At 53.9% G+C, this 21,308-nt stretch overlaps 1 protein-coding gene across 1 annotated transcript in view; it reads right to left on the bottom strand.

The window, feature by feature from the left end:
- Nucleotides 1-21,308, bottom strand: part of LOC144671719 (neuroligin-4, X-linked-like) — a 122,799-nt gene that overhangs the window by 100,681 nt on the left and 810 nt on the right. The window contains exon 2 of the mRNA XM_078533731.1: nt 19,375-19,566. Coding sequence (XP_078389857.1) covers nt 19,375-19,566 — 192 coding nt within the window. The remainder of the gene's footprint in view (nt 1-19,374; nt 19,567-21,308) is intronic.

The raw sequence follows: 21,308 nt of genomic DNA on the forward strand, positions 1-21,308 counted from the left end.
CTGACACATTCCCCGGGGAGCCCCTGTAAATACTGACACACTCCCCGTGTACCCCCTGTAAATACTGACACATTCCCCGGGGACCCCCTCTAAATACTGACACACTCCCCGGGGACCCCCTGTAAATACTGACACACTCCCCGGGGACACCCTGTAAATACTGACACACTCCCCCGGGACCCACTGTAAATACTGACACTGTCTCCTGGTATTCACTGAATACATAAAGATAGAGTCCCCAGGAACCGCTTGTAATTACAGTCACACGCCCTAGTATCCCCTTTAAATACTGACACACTCCCCGGGGGCCCCCCTGTAAAAACTGACTCATATCCTGGGGACACACTGTAAATACTGACACACCCCCGGGTGACCCCCTGTAAATACTGACTCATATTCTGGGGACCCCCTGTAAATACTGACACACCCCCGGGTGACCCCCTGTAAATACTGACTCATATCCTGGGGACCCCCTGTAAATACTGACTCATATCCTGGGGAACCCCTGTAAGTAGTGACACAATCCTGGGGATCCCCAGTAAATACTGACACACTCCCCAGGACCCCCTGTAAATACTGACACACTCCCCGGGGACTCCCTGTAAATACTGACACACTCCTCGGGGACTCCCCTGTAAATACTGACACACTCCCCAGGACCCCCTGTAAATACTGACACACTCCCTGGGGACACCCTGTAAATACCGACACACTCCCCGGGGACACCCCAGTAAATACAGACACACTCTCCCGGGACTCTCCTGTAAATACAGACACACTCTCCGTTACACCCTCTAAATACAGACACAATCCCGGGGACCCGCTGTAAATGCTGACACGCTCTCCTGGTACTCACTGTACATACACATACAGGCCCCAGGGACCGCTTGTAATTACAGTCACACGCTCCGGTATTCCCTGGAAATACTGACACACTCATCAGGGACCCCTGTAAATACAGACACAGACTCGGGGACCCCCCTTTAAATACTGACAGACTCCCAAAGGAAAACCGATGTAAATACAGATACGCTCCGCGGGGACCCCTTGTAAATACTGACACACTCCCCGGAGACCCCCTGTAAATACTGACACACTCCCTGGGGTCCGCCCTGTAAATACTGACATACTCCCCGGAGACCCCCTGTAAATACTGACACACTCCCTGGGGTCGGCCCTGTAAATACTGACATACTCCCCGGGGACCCCCTGTAAATACTGACGCACTCCCCGGAGACCCCCACTAAATACTGACACACTCCCCGGGGACCCCCTGTAAATAGTGACACACCCCCCGGTGACCCCCTGTAAATACTGACACACTCCCCGGGGACCCCCTGTAAATACTGACACACTCCCCGGGGACTGCATGTAAATACTGACTCATTCCCCGGGGTCCCCCTGTAAATACGGACACACTCCCCGGGGACCCCCTGTAAATACTGACACACTCCCCGGGGAGCCCCTGTAAATACTGACACATTCCCCGGGGAGCCCCTGTAAATACTGACACATTCCCCGGGGACACCCTGTAAATACTGACACATTCCCCGGGGACCCCCTGTAAATACTGACACATTCCCCGGGGACCCCCTGTAAATACTGACACACTCCCCGGGGACACCCTGTAAATACTGACACACTCCCCCGGGACCCACTGTAAATACTGACACTGTCTCCTGGTATTCACTGAATACATAAAGATAGAGTCCCCAGGAACCGCTTGTAATTACAGTCACACGCCCTAGTATCCCCTTTAAATACTGACACGCTCCCCGGGGGCCCCCCTGTAAAAACTGACTCATATCCTGGGGACACACTGTAAATACTGACACACCCCCGGGTGACCCCCTGTAAATACTGACTCATATTCTGGGGACTCCCCTGTAAGTACTGACACACCCCCCGGTAAACCCCTGTAAATATTGACACACTCCCCGGGGACCCCCTGTAAATACTGACACACTCCCCGGGGACTCCCCTGTAAATACTGACACACTCCCCGGGGACCCCCCTGTAAATACTGACACACACCCCGGGGACTCCCTGTAAATACTGACACACTCCCCGGGGACCCCCCTGTAAATACTGACACACTCCCTGGGGACCCCCTGTACATACTGACACACTCCCCGGGGACCCCCCTGTAAATAATGACACACTCCCCGGGGACTCCCTGTAAATAATGACACACTCCCCGGGGAACCCCTGTAAATACTGACACACTCCCCGGGGAACCCCTGTAAATACTGACACACACCCCGTGTACCCCCTGTAAATACTGACACACTCCCCGGGGACTCCCTGTAAAAAATGACACACTCCCTGGGGACTCCCTGTAAATACTGACACACTCCCCGGGGAACCCCTGTAAATACTTCACACTCCCCGGGGACCCCCTGTAAATAATGACACACTCCCCGGGGACTCCCTGTAAATACTGACACACTCCCCGGGGACTCCCTGTAAATACTGACACACTCCCCGGGGAACCCCTGTAAATACTGACACACTCCCCGGGGAACCCCTGTAAATAATGACACACTCCCTGGGGAACCCCTGTAAATACTGACACACTCCCCGGGGAAACCCTGTAAATACTGACACACTCCCCGGGGACCCCCTGTAAATACTGACACACTCCCCGGGGACCCCCTGTAAATACTGACACACTCCCCGGGGACCCCCTGTAAATACTGACACACTCCCCGGGGACCCCCTGTAAATACTGACACACTCCCCGGGGACCCCCTGTAAATACTGACACACTCCCCGGGGACCCCCCTGTAAATACTGACACACTCCCCGGGGACATCCTGTAAATACTGACACACTCCCCGGGGAACCCCTGTAAATACTGACACACTCCCCGGGGACTCCCTGTAAATACTGACACACTCCCCGGGACCCCCTGTAAATACTGACACACTCCCCGGGGACTCCCTGTAAATACTGACACACTCCCCGGGACCCCCCTGTAAATACTGACACACTCCCTGGGGAACCCCTGTAAATAATGACCCACTCCACGGGACCCATTGTAAAAAATGACACACACTCCCCGGGACCCTTGTAAATACTGACACCCTCCCCGGGGACACCCCTGTAAACACCGACAAACTCCATAGGGACACCCCTGTAAATACTGACACACTCCCGGGGAACCCCTGTAAATACTGACACACTCCCTGGGGACCCCCTGTAAATACTGACACAATCCCCGGGGACGCCCTGTAAATACTTACACACTCCCCGGGGACCCCCTGTAAATACTGACACACTCCCCGGGGACCCCCTGTAAATACTGACACCCTCCCCGGGGACACCCCTGTAAACACCGACAAACTCCATAGGGACACCCTTGTAAATACTGACACACTCCCCGGGGACACCCCTGTAAACACCGACAAACTCCATAGGGACACCCCTGTAAATACTGACACACTCCCGGGGAACCCCTGTAAATACTGACACACTCCCTGGGGACCCCCTGTAAATACTGACACAATCCCCGGGGACGCCCTGTAAATACTTACACACTCCCCGGGAACCCCTGTAAATACTGACACAATCCCCGGGGACCCCCTGTAAATACTGACACACACGCGGGGACCCCCTGTAAATACTTACACAATCCCCGGGGACCCCCTGTAAATACTGACACACTCCCCAGGACCCCCTGTAAATACTGACACACTCCCCGGGGAACCCCTGTAAATACTGACACACTCCCCGGGGAACCCCTGTAAATACTGACACACTCCCCGGGGAACCCCTGTAAATACTGACACACTCCCCGGGGAACCCCTGTAAATACTGACACACTCCCCGGGGACCCCCTGTAAATACTGACACCCTCCCCGGGGACACCCCTGTAAACACCGACAAACTCCATAGGGACACCCCTGTAAATACTGACACACTCCCGGGGAACCCCTGTAAATACTGACACACTTCCTGGGGACCCCCTGTAAATACTGACACAATCCCCGGGGACCCCCTGTAAATACTGACACACTCGCGGGGACCCCCTGTAAATACTTACACAATCCCCGGGGACCCCCTGTAAATACTGACACACTCCCCAGGACCCCCGTAAATACTGACACACTCCCCGGGGACTCCCTGTAAATACTGACACACTGCTCGGGGACCCCCCTGTAAATACTGACACACTCCCCAGGACCCCCTGTAAATACTGACACACTCCCTGGGGACACCCTGTAAATACCGACACACTCTCCCGGGACTCTCCTGTAAATACAGACACACTCTCCGTTACACCCTCTAAATACAGACACAATCCCGGGGACCCGCTGTAAATGCTGACACGCTCTCCTGGTACTCACTGTACATACACATACAGGCCCCAGGGACCGCCTGTAATTACAGTCACACGCTCCGGTATTCCCTGGAAATACTGACACACTCACCAGGGACCCCTGGAAATACAGACACAGACTCGGGGACCCCCCTTTAAATACTGACAGACTCCCAAAGGAAACCCGATGTAAATACGGATACGCTCCGCGGGGACCCCTTGTAAATACTGACACACTCCCCGGAGACCCCCTGTAAATACTGACACACTCCCTGGGGTCCGCCCTGTAAATACTGACATACTCCCCGGGGACCCCCTGTAAATACTGACGCACTCCCCGGAGACCCCCACTAAATACTGACACACTCCCCGGGGACCCCCTGTAAATACTGACACACTCCCCGGGGACCCCCTGTAAATACTGACACACTCCCCGGGGAGCCCCTGTAAATACTGACACACTCCCCAGGGACCCCCTGTAAATACTGACACACTCCCCGGGGACCCCCTGTAAATACTGACACACTCCCCGGGGACCCCCTGTAAATACTGACACACCCCCCGGGGACCCCCTGTAAATACTGACACACTCCCCGGGGACCCCCTGTAAATACTGACACATTCCCCGGGGACCCCCTGTAAATACTGACACATTCCCCGGGGACCCCCTGTAAATACTGACACACTCCCCCGGGACCCACTGTAAATACTGACACACACCCCGTGGACCCCCTGTAAATACTGACACACTCCCCCGGGACCCACTGTAAATACTGACACTGTCTCCTGGTATTCACTGAATACATAAAGATAGAGTCCCCAGGAACCGCTTGTAATTACAGTCACACGCCCTAGTATCCCCTTTAAATACTGACACGCTCCCCGGGGGCCCCATGTAAGTACTGACGTACACACAGGGACCACCTGTAAATACAAACACACTTCCATTATCACCCAATAAATACTGACATTCTCCCCAAATGCCCCTGTAAATATCGACACACTCCCCGGGGACTCCATGTAAATACTAACACACTCTCCGGGTACCCTGTAAATACAGGCACATTCTCGGCGACCTCCTGTAAATACTGACACACTCCCCGGGGCCCCTGTGAATGCAGGTATATTCTCGGGTACCCCCTGTAAATACTGAAACAGTCCCCAGCGAAACCCTGTAAATGCAGACACAATCTCGGAGACCCCTTGTAAACACTGACACACTGACCGTGGTCACCTGTAAATACAGAAACACTCTCGGGCACCCCCCTTTAAATTCTGACAGACTCCCCGGGGACCCCATGTAAATACTGACACACTCCCCGGAGACTCCCTGTAAATACTGACACACTCCCTGGGGACCCCCTGTAAATACTGACACACTCCCCACGACCCCTTGTAAATAGTGACACACTCCCCGGGGACCCCCTGTAGATACTGACACACGCTCCTGGGATCGCCCCTGTAAATACGGACACAGTCCCCAGAGACCCTATGTAAATACTGAAACACTCCCCGTGTCCCCCCTTAAATACAGAGACACTCCCAAGGACCCCCTGTAAATACGGACACACTCCCCGTGTCCCCCTGTTAACACAGACACACTCCCCGGGGACCCCCTATAAATACTGACACACTCCCCATGTCTCCGTGTAAATACAGACACATTCCCCTGGGACCCCCTGTAAATACTGATACACTCCCCGGGTACCCTGTAAATACAGGCACATTCTCGGGGACTCCCTCTAAATACTGACAACCTCCCCAGCGACTCCCCTGTAAATACTGACACATTCCCCGATACCCCCTCTAAATACAGACACAATTCCAGGGACACGGTGTAAATGCTGACAAGCTCTCCTGGTACTCACTGTACATACAGATACACGCCCCAGGGACTCCCTGAAATTACATTGACACGCTCCCCGGGGACCCCTGTAAATACTGACACACTCCCCGGAGACCCCTGTAAATACAGACACATTCTTAGGGACCCACTGTAAACATTGACACACTCCCCGGGGACCCCTGTAAATACTGACACACTGTCGGGGACCCCCCTTTAAATACTGACAGACTCCCAGGGGGCCCCCCTGTAAAAACTCATACACTCCCGGCGAATCTCTGTAAATACTGACACACTCACTTTGTCCCCCTGTAAGTACTAACACACTAACCGTGTCCCCCTGTAAATACTGACACACTCCCCACGACCCCTTGTAAAAACTGACACACTCCCCAGGAACCCCCCTGCAAATACTGACACGTTCCCCGGTATCCCCACTAATTACAGGCACAATCCCGGGGACCCACTGTAAATGTTGACATGCTGTCCTGGTACTCACTGTACATACAGGTACATTCCCCAGGGACTGCCTGTAATTACAGTCACACGCCCGGGTATCCACTGTAAATACTGACAAACTCCCCAAATGCCCCTGTAAATACCGACACTGCCCGGTGAAACCCTGTAAATACTGACACACTCCCCGTGTCCCCCTGTAAATACTGACACACCCCCCGGGACACCCTGTAAATACTGACACACTCCCCGTGTCCCCCTGTAAATACTGACACACTCCCCGGGACACCCTGTAAATACTGACACACCCCCCGGGGACCCCCTGTAAATACTGACACACTCCCCGGGGACCCCCTGAAAGTACCAACATACTCCCTGGGGACCCCCTATAAATACTGACACACTCCCCGGTGACCCCCTGTAAATACTGACACACACCCCGGGGAACCCCTGTAAACACTGACGCACTCCCTATGGACCCCTGTAAATACAGACACACACTCGGGGACACCCCTTTAAATACTGACAGCCACCCAAAGGAAACCCCATGTAAATACTGACACACTCCCCGGGAATCCCCTGGAAATACTGACCAACACCCCAGGAACTCACGGTAAATACTGACACACCCCGGGTCCCCTTCTAAATACTGACACACTCCCCGGGGATCCCCTGTAAATACTGACACACTCCCCAGGATCCCCTGTAAAGGCTGACACACTCTCCTGGTACTTACTGTACATACAGGGACCGCCTGTAATTACAGTCACACGCCCCGTTATCCTCTGGAAATACTGACAAACTCCCCAGGGACTCACTGTAAATCCTGACATACCCCGGGTTCCCTTGTAAATACTGATACACTCCCCGGGACCTCCTGTAAATACCGACACACTCCCTGGGAACACCCTGTAAAACTTGACGCACTCCACGGGGACCCCCTGTAAATACTGACACACTCCCTGGGGTCCCTGTAAATACTGACACACTCCCCGGGGACCCCCTGTAAATACCGACACACACACCGAGGACCACATGTTAATACTGACACACTCCCCGTGTCCCCCTGTAAATACTGACACACTCCCCGTGTCCCCCTGTAAATACTGACACACTCCCCGGGGAGACCGTGAAAATACTGACACATACCCCGGGGACCCCCTGTAAATACTGTTACAATCCCCGGGGATCCCCTGTAAATACTGACACACTCCCTGGGGATCCCCTGTAAACACGGACACACTCCCAGTGGACCCCCTGTAAAGACGGACACACTCCCCGGGGGCCCCATGAAAATACGGACACACTCACCGGGGACCCCCTGTAAATACAGACGCACTCCCCGGGGAGACGGTGAAAATACTGACACAATATCGGGGACCCCTTGTAAATACTGACACACTCCCCGGGGACCCCATGTAAATAGTGACACAATATCGGGGACCCCCCTGTAAATACTTACACACTCCCCGGGGATCCCCTGTAAATACTGACACACGCCCCGGGGATCCCCTGTAAATACTGACACAATCCCCGGGGACCCCCTGTAAATACTGACACACTCCCCGGGACCTACTGTAAATATAGACACACTCCCCGGGGAACCCCCTGTAAATACTGACACACTGCCCGGGGACCCCCCTGTAAATACTGACACACTCCCCGGGACCCCCTGTAAATACTGACACACTGCCCGGGGAACCCCCTGTAAATACTGACACACTCCCCGGGGACCCCCTGTAAATACTGACACACTCCCCGGGGACTCCCTGTAAATACTGACACACTCCCCGGGGACCCCCTGTAAATACTGACACACTCCCCGGGGACCCCCTGTAAATACTGACACACTCCCCGGGGACTGCATGTAAATACTGACTCATTCCCCGGGGACCCCCTGTAAATACTGACACACTCCCCGGGTACCCCCTGTAAATACTGACACACTGCCCGGGGACCCCCCTGTAAATACTGACACACTCCCCGGGGACCCCCTGTAAATACTGACACACTGCCCGGGGACCCCCCTGTAAATACTGACACACTCCCCGGGGACCCCCTGTAAATACTGACACACTCCCCAGCGACCCCCTGTAAATACTGACACACTCCCCGGCACCCCCCTGTAAATTCTGACTCACATCCCGGGGACCCCCTGTAATTAACGACAGGCTCCCCTGGGACCCCTGGTAATTACTGAGACACTCCCCGGGGACCCCCTGTAAATACTGACACACTCCCCGGGGAACCCCTGTAAATACTGACACACTCCCAGGGATCCCCCTGTAAATACTGACACACTCCCTGGGGACTCCCTGTAAATACTGACACACTCCCCGGGGAACCCCTGTAAATACTGACACACTCCCCGGGGAACCCCTGTAAATACTGACACACTCCCCGGGGACCCCCTGTAAATACTGACACACTCCCCGGGGAACCCCTGTAAATAATGACACACTCCCTGGGGACCCCCTGTAAATACTGACACCCTCCCCGGGGACACCCCTGTAAACACCGACAAACTCCATAGGGACACCCCTGTAAATACTGACACACTCCCGGGGACCCCCTGTAAATACTGACACACTCCCTGGGGACCCCCTGTAAAGACGGACACACTCCCCGGGGACCCCATGAAAATACGGACACACTCCCCGGGGACCCCCTGTAAATACAGACGCACTCCCCGGGGAGACGGTGAAAATACTGACACACTCCCCGGGGACCCCATGTAAATAGTTACACACTCCCCGGGGACCCCATGTAAATACGGACACACTCCCAGGTGACCCCATATAAATACTGACACACTCCCCTGGAACCCCCTGTAAATACTGACACACGCTCCGGGGATCCCCTGTAAATACTGACACAATCCCCGGGGACCCCCTGTAAATACTGACACACTCCCCGAGGACACCCTGTAAATACTGACACACTCCCCGGGGACCCCATGTAAATACGGACACACTCCCCGGGGACCCCCTGTAAATACTGACACACTCCCCGGGGATCCCCTGTAAATACTGACACACTCCCCGGGGACACCCCTGTAAATACGGACACACTCCCCGGGGACCCCCTGGAAATACTGACACACTCTCCGCGGACCCCCTGTAAATACTGACACACTCGCCGGGGACCCCCTGGAAATACTGACACACTCTCCGCGGACCCCCTGTAAATACTGACACACTCCCCGGGGATCCCCTGGAAATACTGATACACTCTCCGCGGACCCCCTGTAAATACTGACACACTCGCCGGGGATACCGTGAAAATACTGACACATACCCCGGGAACCCCCTGTAAATACTGACACACTCCCCGGGGACCCCCTGTAAATACTGACAAACTCCCCGGGGACCCCCCTGTAAATACTGACACACTCCCCGGGGACCCCCTGTAAATACTGACACACTCCCCGGGGACCCCCCTGTAAATACTGACACACTCCCCGGGGACCCCCCTGTAAATACTGACACACTCTCCGGGGACCCCCTGTAAATACTAACTCACATCCCGGGGACCCCCTGTAAATACTGACACTCTCCCCGGGACCTACTGTAAATACTGACACACTCCCCGGGGACCCCCTGTAAATACTGACACACTCCCCGGGGCCCCTGTAAATACTGACACACTCCCCGGGGCCCCTGTAAATACTGACAAACTCCCGGCGCTCCTGTAAATACTGACACATTCCCCGGGGACCCCTGCAAATACTGACACACTCCCTGGGGACCCCCTGTAAATACTGACACATTCCCCGGGGAACCCCTGTAAATAATGACACACTCACCGGGGACTCCCTGTAAATACTGACACACTCCCCGGGGAACCCCTGTAAATACTGACACACTCCCCGGGGAACCCCTGTAAATTATGACACACTCCCCGGGGACTCCCTGTAAATACTGACACACTCCCTGGGGAACCCCTGCAAATAATGACCCACTCCACGGGACCCATTGTAAATACTGACACCCTCCCCGGGGACACCCCTGTAAACACCGACAAACTCCATAGGGACACCCCTGTAAATACTGACACACTCCCGGGGAACCCCTGTAAATACTGACACACTCCCTGGGGACCCCCTGTAAATACTGACACACTCGCGGGGACCCCCTGTAAATACTTACACAATCCCCGGGGACCCCCTGTAAATACTGACACACTCCCCGGGGACCCCCCTGTAAATACTAACACACTCCCCAGGACCCCGTGTAAATACTGACACACTCCCCGGGGACACCCTGTAAATACCGACACACTCCCCGGGGACACCCCAGTAAATACAGACACACTCTCCCGGGACTCTCCTGTAAATACAGACACACTCTCCGTTACACCCTCTAAATACAGACACAATCCCGGGGACCCGCTGTAAATGCTGACACGCTCTCCTGGTACTCACTGTACATACACATACAGGCCCCAGGGACCGCCTGTAATTACAGTCACACGCTCCGGTATTCCCTGGAAATACTGACACACTCACCAGGGACCCCTGGAAATACAGACACAGACTCGGGGACCCCCCTTTAAATACTGACAGACTCCCAAAGGAAACCCGATGTAAATACGGATACGCTCCGCGGGGACCCCTTGTAAATACTGACACACTCCCCGGAGACCCCCTGTAAATACTGACACACTCCCTGGGGTCCGCCCTGTAAATACTGACATACTCCCCGGGGACCCCCAGTAAATACTGACACACTCCCCGGGGACCCCCTGTAAATAGTGACACACTCCCCGGGGACCCCCTGTAAATACTGACACACTCCCCGGGGACCCCCTGTAAATACAGACACACTCCCCGGGGACCCCCTGTAAATACTGACACACTCCCCGGGGACCCCCGTGTAAATACTGACACACTCCCTGGGGACCCCCTGTAAATACTGACACACCCCCCGGGGACCCCCTGTAAATACTGACACACTCCCCGGGGTCCCCCTGTAAATACTGACTCATTCCCCGGGGACCCCCTGTAAATACGGACACATTCCCCGGGGTCCCCCTGTAAATACTGACACATTCCCCGGGGACCCCCTGTAAATACGGACACATTCCCCGGGGACCCCCTGTAAATACTGACACACTCCCCGGGGACCCCCTGTAAATACTGACACACTCCCCGGGGACCCCCTGTAAATACTGACACACTCCCCGGGGACACCCTGTAAATACTGACACACTCCCCGGGGACACCCTGTAAATACTGAGACAATCCCCGGGACCCCCTGTAAATACTGACACACCCCCCGGGGACCCCCTGTAAATACTGACACATTCCCCGGGGAGCCCCTGTAAATACTGACACATTCCCCGGGGACCCCCTGTAAATACTGACACATTCCCCGGGGACCCCCTGTAAATACTGACACACTCCCCGGGGACACCCTGTAAATACTGACACACTCCCCCGGGACCCACTGTAAATACTGACACTGTCTCCTGGTATTCACTGAATACATAAAGATAGAGTCCCCAGGAACCGCTTGTAATTACAGTCACATGCCCTAGTATCCCCTTTAAATACTGACACGCTCCCCGGGGGCCCCCCTGTAAAAACTGACACACTCCCCGGGGACCCCATGTAAGTACTGACACACTCCCCGGGGACCCCATGTAAGTACTGACGTACACACAGGGACCACCTGTAAATACAAACACACTTCCAATATCACCCAATAAATACTGACACTCTCCCCAAATGCCCCTGTAAATATCGACACACTCCCCGGGGACTCCATGTAAATACTAACACACTCTCCGGGTACCCTGTAAATACAGGCACATTCTCGGCGACCTCCTGTAAATACTGACACACTCCCCGGGGCCCCTGTGAATGCAGGTATATTCTCGGGTACCCCCTGTAAATACTGAAACAGTCCCCAGCGAAACCCTGTAAATGCAGACACAATCTCGGAGACCCCTTGTAAACACTGACACACTGACCGTGGTCACCTGTAAATACAGAAACACTCTCGGGCACCCCCCTTTAAATTCTGACAGACTCCCCGGGGAACCCCTGTAAATACTGACACACACCCCGGGGAACCCCTGTAAACACTGACGCACTCCCTATGGACCCCTGTAAATACAGACACACACTCGGGGACACCCCTTTAAATACTGACAGCCACCCAAAGGAAACCCCATGTAAATACTGACACACTCCCCGGAAATCCCCTGGAAATACTGACCAACACCCCAGGAACTCACTGTAAATACTGACACACCCCGGGTCCCCTTCTAAATACTGACACACTCCCCGGGGATCCCCTGTAAATACTGACACACTCCCCAGGATCCCCTGTAAAGGCTGACACACTCTCCTGGTACTTACTGTACATACAGGGACCGCCTGTAATTACAGTCACACGCCCCGTTATCCTCTGGAAATACTGACAAACTCCCCAGGGACTCACTGTAAATCCTGACATACCCCGGGTTCCCTTGTAAATACTGATACACTCCCCGGGACCTCCTGTAAATACCGACACACTCCCTGGGAACACCCTGTAAAACTTGACGCACTCCCCGGGGACCCCCTGTAAATACTGACACACTCCCTGGGGTCCCTGTAAATACTGACATACTCCCCGGGAATCCCCCGGAAATACTGACAAACTCCCTAGGGACGCCCTGTAAATACTGACACACTCCCCGTGTCCCCCTGTAAATACTGACACACCCCCCGGGACACCCTGTAAATACTGACACACTCCCCGTGTCCCCCTGTAAATACTGACACACTCCCCGGGACCCCCTGTAAATACTGACACACCCCCCGGGGACCCCCTGAAAGTACCGACATACTCCCTGGGGACCCCCTATAAATACTGACACACTCCCCGGTGACCCCCTGTAAATACTGACACACACCCCGGGGAACCCCTGTAAACACTGACGCACTCCCTATGGACCCCTGTAAATACAGACACACACTCGGGGACACCCCTTTAAATACTGACAGCCACCCAAAGGAAACCCCATGTAAATACTGACACACTCCCCGGGAATCCCCTGGAAATACTGACCAACACCCCAGGAACTCACTGTAAATACTGACACACCCCGGGTCCCCTTCTAAATACTGACACACTCCCCGGGGACCCCCTGTAAATACTGACACACTCCCCAGGATCCCCTGTAAAGGCTGACACACTCTCCTGGTACTTACTGTACATACAGGGACCGCCTGTAATTACAGTCACACGCCCCGTTATCCTCTGGAAATACTGACAAACTCCCCAGGGACTCACTGTAAATCCTGACATACCCCGGGTTCCCTTGTAAATACTGACACACTCCCTGGGAACACCCTGTAAAACTTGACGCACTCCCCGGGGACCCCCTGTAAATACTGACATACTCCCCGGGAATCCCACGGAAATACTGACAAACTCCCTAGGGACGCCCTGTTAATACTGATACACTCCCCGGGGACCCCCTGTAAATACCGACACACACACCGAGGACCACATGTTAATACTGACACACTCCCCCGACCCCTTGCAAATACTGACACACTCCCCGGTGAACCCCTGTAAATACTGACACTCTCCCCGGGGACCCCCTGTAAATACTGACACACTCCCCGGGGACCACTGTAAATACTGACACACTCCCTGGGGTGCCTGTAAATACTGACATACTCCCCGGGAATCCCCCGGAAATACTGACAAACTCCCTAGGGACGCCCTGTAAATACTGATACACTCCCCGGGGACCCCCTGTAAATACCGACACACTCCCCGGGGACCCCCTGTAAATACCGACACACACACCGAGGACCACATGTTAATACTGACACACTCCCCCGACCCCTTGCAAATACTGACACACTCCCCAGGGACTCCCAGTAAATACTGACACACTCCCCGGTGAACCCCTGTAAATACTGACACACTCCCCAGGGACTCCCAGTAAATACTGACACACTCCCCGGTGAACCCCTGTAAATACTGACACTCTCCCCGGGGACCCCCTGTATTTACAGACAATCTCCCCGGGAACCCCCTGTAAATACTGACACACTCCCCGGGGACCCCCTGTAAATATTGACACACTCCCTCGGGACCCTCTGTAAATACTGACACACTCCCCGGGGGCCCCCTGTAAATACTGACACACTCCCCGGGGAACCCCGGTAAATACTGACACACTCCCCGTGTCCCCCTGTAAATACTGACACACTCCCCTGGGACCCTCTGTAAATACTGACACACTCCCCGGGGACCCCCTGTAAATACTGACACACTCCCCGTGTCCCCCTGTAAATACTGACGCACTCCCCGTGTCCCCCTGTAAATATTGACACACTCCCCGTGTCCCCCTGTAAATACTGACACACTCCCCTGGGACCCTCTGTAAATACTGACACACTCCCCGGGGACCCCTGTAAATACTGACACACTCCCCTGGGACCCTCTGTAAATACTGACACACTCCCCGGGACCCCCTGTAAATACTGACACATTCCCCGGGGACCCCCTGTAAATACTGACACACTCCCCGGAGACCCCCTGTAAATACTGATACACTCCCCGGGGACCCTCTGTAAATACTGACACACTCCCCGGGGACCCCCTGTAAATACTGACACACTCCCCGGGGACCCCCTGTAAATACTGACACACCCCCCGGGACCCCCCTGTAAATACTGACACACTCCCCGGGAACCCCCTGTAAATACTGACACACTCCCCGGGGACCCCCTGTAAATACTGACACACTCCCCGGGGACCCCCTGTAAATACTGACACACTCCCCAGGGACCCCCTGTAAATACTGACACACTCCCCGTGTACCCCCTGTAAATACTGACACACTCCCCGGGGACCCCCTGTAAATACTGACACACTCCCCGGGGACCCCCTGTAAATACTGACACACTCCTTGGGGACCCCCTGTAAATGCTGAAACGCTCTCCTGGAACTTACTGTACATACACATCCAATCCCCATGGACCGCCTGTAATTACAGACACATTCTTAGGGACCCCCTGTAAACACTGACATGCTCCCTGGGGACCCCTTGTAAATACTGACACACTCCCCGGGGATCCCCCTGTAAATACTGACACACTCCCCGGGGATCCCCCTGTAAATACTGACACACTCCCCTGGGACCCCCCTGTAAATACTGACACACTCCCCGGGGACCCCCTGTAAATACTGACACACTCCCCGGGGACCCCCTGTAAATACTGACACACTCCCCGGGGACCCCCCTGTAAATACTGACACACTCCCCGGGGACCCCCCTGTAAATACGGACACACTCCCCGTGTCTTTGTTTGCCCACTCCGCCGAGATACCCTGGAGTCGAACAGAGCGATATGTTGATGTCAGGACCCCGCTGGGGGCTCTCGCTCTGAGAGGAGAGAACCGGGCGATACAGCGTTTTATTCACTCGGAAGTGCCTGTGAACCATGTTTGATCTGGTTATAATTTACACGGAGATGGGCGGAAAGATGTTTGTCTGTCTGAGGCCTGGCCCTGAATTTTCCTACCGGCGGGCGGGCTCGGCGAGAGCGGACAGGACAGGACCGGTCGCGGAGCTGACCGCCGCCCGCCATTGGCTCTGCGCCGCCATTTTACCCAAGGGCCCGCTCGTGGATGAGGCTTCGTTAAAAAAAACGTCAAGGCCGCTTGGCCATTTCGCCCACCCGCCCGCCCACCGTGAGGTTTGGGTGGGTATCGTCGTAACCATCACGTCAATGAATTCGTTCGCGACCCCTCGATGGGCCTATCGGCGTGCGCCCGGCCGTCCGGCCGGAACGAAACGTGGCCGGTCAGCGCCGCGACGTCGGGACTCCTCGCCCGAGGGCCCTTCCCGCGTCACCTCACCCGCCGGCTTCTCGGGCCCCCAGCCCCCTCCGCACTCCGGCCGATTGAGGAGTTCAGGCCACGGAAGTCCGCCCGTCCAGAGGCGAGGGAAGGTCTCTGTTTCCCCCCCGCAACCCCTTTGCCGATTCATTCGCCCTGGGCAGGCGGGTAGCACTGGGCTTGACTTGGGAATGGGGACGGCTATTTGCAGGCTCCATCCCCCCCCTCCCCCCACCCCTCACGAAAATGTCCCGCCAGGAGGCGTCGGTCACCCTACAGGGACTGGACCGTGGGGCGAATATTGTTGCCTTACTTCTGACCCCACTTCCATCCCCTCCCCCCACCTCGGCTCACCGACCCGTCCAAGTTCAGGCCTCAGCGGGTAGGCCTCGAGCTTGCAACTTAGGCCTCTCTGCGATCGCGCGCAAGACCTTCACTGCGGCTCTCTAGGTCCCAAAAGCATTGCCTGATTCCTTGCCCAACCCTCTGGATCCACAGACCGAGACAGGGAATATAGTCAGGCAATATTTTTATTCCCAGAGGGTTTTTTTTTAAAAAATTTTGCCCGATCAACACAATTTTTAAAATCCCAACGGCAATTTAGTCCTGACTACACGTGTTTGTGGGTCACAGACACCAGCATAATGGCCCAAAGCAGCTGGTTTCTATTATTTTTGGCTTGATTTTTTTGTTTTTTTGTTTTGAGTTTTGTGGGGGGGGGTAAGTTAAAGTCACCGGCTTGCCCACACCCCATTTCTTTGATAAACATCACCACAAGTGCAAGAAGGCTTTGGTGTGTCCGAGGGTTTCTCTTTCTCCTTTTCTCTTCTTCCTCCTCCTACCCCCTCAATTTTTTTTCGTACCCTCCCACCCGACCCCCCCATCCCCCCACCCACCGACCTTACACAAGAGGGAAAAAAAAACCTTTCGTTTCTCACAAGCCAAAGGGGAGAAACGTCCATCCAATGAGCAGCCAACTCATCGTCTGACAGCTGGTGAAAAGCTTCTTTTTTTGTTTTTAAGTTAAGCCGTCTGATCGTAGTCAAAAAAAAAAGATCAGTTGTTCCCTCAAAATATGTCGCGTGGTCCAATGTGTATGACTTGTCAAACTAAAGGGTGACTCAACCTTAGTTACAGTCATGGGCGAGGTCAAAGTTCACTTGTTGCTATGGCCAATGTGCCTCTGGGATGGTGGGCCCGAGGTTATGAGGGAATCTAGGCCTCTCTCTGCCCAACTTTTCCATGGGGTTTGTTTATTGACCTGCAGAGAACTCCCTCATTCCCAAAGCGCCCCGCACGCCAAACTGCTCCATCTTTCTTGTCAGGAGCAGGTCGAGCAGGTTGCCTGGTGAGGCCTGGTGTTGGCGCTGAGCCCTGTACTCAAGTACCGCCCGTGTTCCCCCAAAACCCCGCTGTCAAGCCAGGACAAGATGGCAGCTCCCGTGGATTTGGCAACAGCGGCATTTTGCCTCCACAGCGAGGTCCCAGGACCACAGGGCCAGCTCCTTTGGAGTGCCAACCTCTGAAAGAGTGGGAGAGCAGGGGGTGGGGGTGGGGGCGGGGGAGAGGGCGATAATATCAGCCAGACACAGAGAGGACCCGCGTATGGCTGCTCAGCTGATGATGTCCTCACTGCTGTTGCTACGCTCTTGACATCACAACAGGACAACTCCTGTTGCTACGTTGATGACATCACAGCGACAATTCCTGTTGCTACGCTGATGACATCACAACATGACAACTCCTGTTGCTATGCTGATGACATCACAACATGACAACTTCTGTTGCTACACTGATGACATCACACCAGAACGATTCCTGTTGCTACGCTGATGACATCACAACAGAACGATTCCTGTTGCTACGCTGATGACATCACAACAGAACGATTCCTGTTGCTACGCTGATGACATCACAACAGAATGATTCCTGTTGCTACGCTGATGACATCACAACAGAACGATTCCTGTTGCTACGCTGATGACATCACAATAGACCGATTCCTGTTGCTACACTGATGATATCACAACAGAACGATTCTTGTTGCTATGCTGATGACATCACAGCAGGACAACTCCTGTTGCTACATTGATGACATCACAGCGGCAATTCCTGTTGCTATGCTGATGACATCACAACATGACAACTCCTGTTGCTACACTGATGACATCACAATTCCAGTCACTAAACCCGTGATGTCATGACATCTTCATATTTGAACTGGCTCCTGAGATCAGAAGGGTCTCAAATTCCAATGAAGTTTAGCCTCTCACTGACTGAGGCTGGGACATATTTGATGAAGCTTTCAGGGGATAATGGGAACTTGCCTTTAAACCAGGTCCTTGTGGAAAGACCTTGAAGCTCACTGAATTGGATAGTTTGGAATTTTCACAATTCCAATTATTGAGAACCAAAACACCTATGGAGGCTCTCGAAACACCTACGCCCAGGCAACAGGACATTGGTGTTCGAGTGTGAGGGCTTCGCGGGCTTCGACAACAGAGCCTAACTAAAGTGGCCGCACCAATTGCCCATAGATTGACCCGGGAAGGTGAAGCTCTGATGCTTTCAAGACAATTCTTCACAGCCCTGTCCAGGGAGCTGAATAGCTGGCTTTGGTACTGTAAATATCATATGCAGGAAGAGCAAACAGGAGTAGGCCTCTTGGGCCATGTAGGCCGAGGTGGTGGGCGGGGCGGGGCGGGGTGAGTGGAGGAACGCATCGCAGAGAACACCAAAGGCTTGACCATCGCAGTAAGTGAACTCTCACCTCGGCCGCCATTTTGTTTTTGTTTTTAACCAGGGTTCAGTTTTCCCTTTAGAGGCTACGACGGCAGCATGCAGACACCAAAATTGTCAAATGGTTTGTGCCGGCTGAATACCTTTTGTTGAATTGCTCCAACGGTTACCTTCAGAATGGTGAGAAAGAATCAGGAGGTTGACACAGGAAGCACCCGCACCCGATCCAAAAACAGTGATTCTCATGGGGTCACCGCCAAAGAAGCCAATGTTCTCGCTCAGCCACCTTAAGGCCTGGATCTGATCGAGCAGGCCATAATTACCCTTGGCGGCCATATCTCCTGTGCTTAAGAAGCCTGAAAGGGAAAAGGGAAAAAAGGAAGAATGTTCAATGCATAAAACATGGCTTGAGCTTAATGTTTTCTTCACCTGTTGATTCAGGGGGTGTGGGAGTCGTTGTCAAGGCCATTTCTCACCCAACCAGACACAATATTATTTTAAATGGAGAGAATGCTGGGGTATGGAGGGGTCTGGGTGTCCTGGTGCATGAATCACAAAAGGTCAGCGTTCAGGTACAGCAGGTAATTAGGACAACAAGTGTAGTGTTGGCCTTCATTGGCAAAGGACACGGAGTATAAAAGTTGGGAAGTCTTGTTACAACTATACAGGGCGTTGGCGAGGCCACACCTGGAGTACTGCTCACAGTTCTGGTCTCCTTACTTAAGGAGGGACGTACTTGCATTGGAAGCCATTCAGGGAAAGGTCACTAGGCTGATTCCTGAGATGAAGTGTGTTTGTCTTGTGAGGAAAGGCTGAGTAAGGTTGGGCCTGTACCCATTGGAATTTAGAGGAATGAGAGGTGACCTTATTGAAACATGAGATTCTGAGGGGGGGGGGGCTTGACAGGGTGGATGCTGAGAGGATGTTTCCCCTTGTGGGGAAATGTAGAACCAGGGGGCTCTGTTTAAAAATAAGGGCTCTCCCAGACGCAGATGAGGAGGAATTTCTTCTCCCAAAGGGTCGTTAACCTTTGGAATTCTCTTCCACAGGGAGAAGGAGAGGATGGGTCATTGAGTATATTCAAGGCTGGGTTGGGCAGATTTTTGATTGACGAGGGAGTCAAGGTCTATGAACTGTAACAATCTTCATTCTCATGGTTTACCAGTGCCTTCCTTCCACATCATAGTCCCCAGTGGTAGGACTCGCAGCTAATTTGGACATCTTGACATTCCCCCCACCACAGCAGCTCCACCATCCCTACCCCCACCGTGTGGAATTGTAGCATGAGGCAACTGTTACTGGACTCGTAATCCCAGGGCTTGGATAGATGTCCTGAGGGCATGGGTTCAAGTTCCACTAGGGGGGGAGTTAAAGTCAGTTAGTTAACCCATTTGGAATAAAAGCATTAATTATGGTCAAGAGCTGGGTAAAAGCCCATCTGGCTAACGTACACCCTCCAGGAAGGGACATCTGCCACCCTGTGCCTATGGCCTCCATGCGACTCCGGGTGACACTGAGATGACCTGGCAGGCTCCCCTCTCGCAGCACACTCCTGTAGAAAGCAGCACTGTGGGTGTACCTACACCACGGGCTGCAGCGGTTCAAGAAGGCAGCTCACCACCACCTTCTCAAGGGGCAATTAGGGATAGGCAATAAATGCTGGGCCCAGCCAAGCGATGCTCATATCTTAAGAATGAATTTTTTTAAATGTGGCGGTTTGATGAACTTGGACCCATATAAATATAAGACCATGAGTATGGCAGCAGTGTGTGTACCATCTACAAGATGCACTGCAGGAATTCACCAAGGCTCCTTCGGCAGCACCTTCCAAACTCATGACCACTACCATCTAGAAGGTCAAGGGCAGCAGACACATGGGAACACCACCACCTGGAAGTTCCCCTCCAAGTCACTCACCATCCTGACCTGGAAATATATCGGCCGTTCCTTCACTGTCGCTGGGTCAAAATCCTGGAACTCCCACCCTAACAGCACTGTGGGTGTACCTACACCACATGGACTGCAGCGGTTCAAGAAGATAATAACCTCGCAGAATGGCCATGTCATTGGCAAACAAGCTGCAATTTAGATAATTATG

Source organism: Cetorhinus maximus, chromosome 34 (genome assembly GCF_964194155.1).
Source record: "Cetorhinus maximus chromosome 34, sCetMax3.hap1.1, whole genome shotgun sequence".
NCBI lineage: Eukaryota > Metazoa > Chordata > Chondrichthyes > Lamniformes > Cetorhinidae > Cetorhinus > Cetorhinus maximus.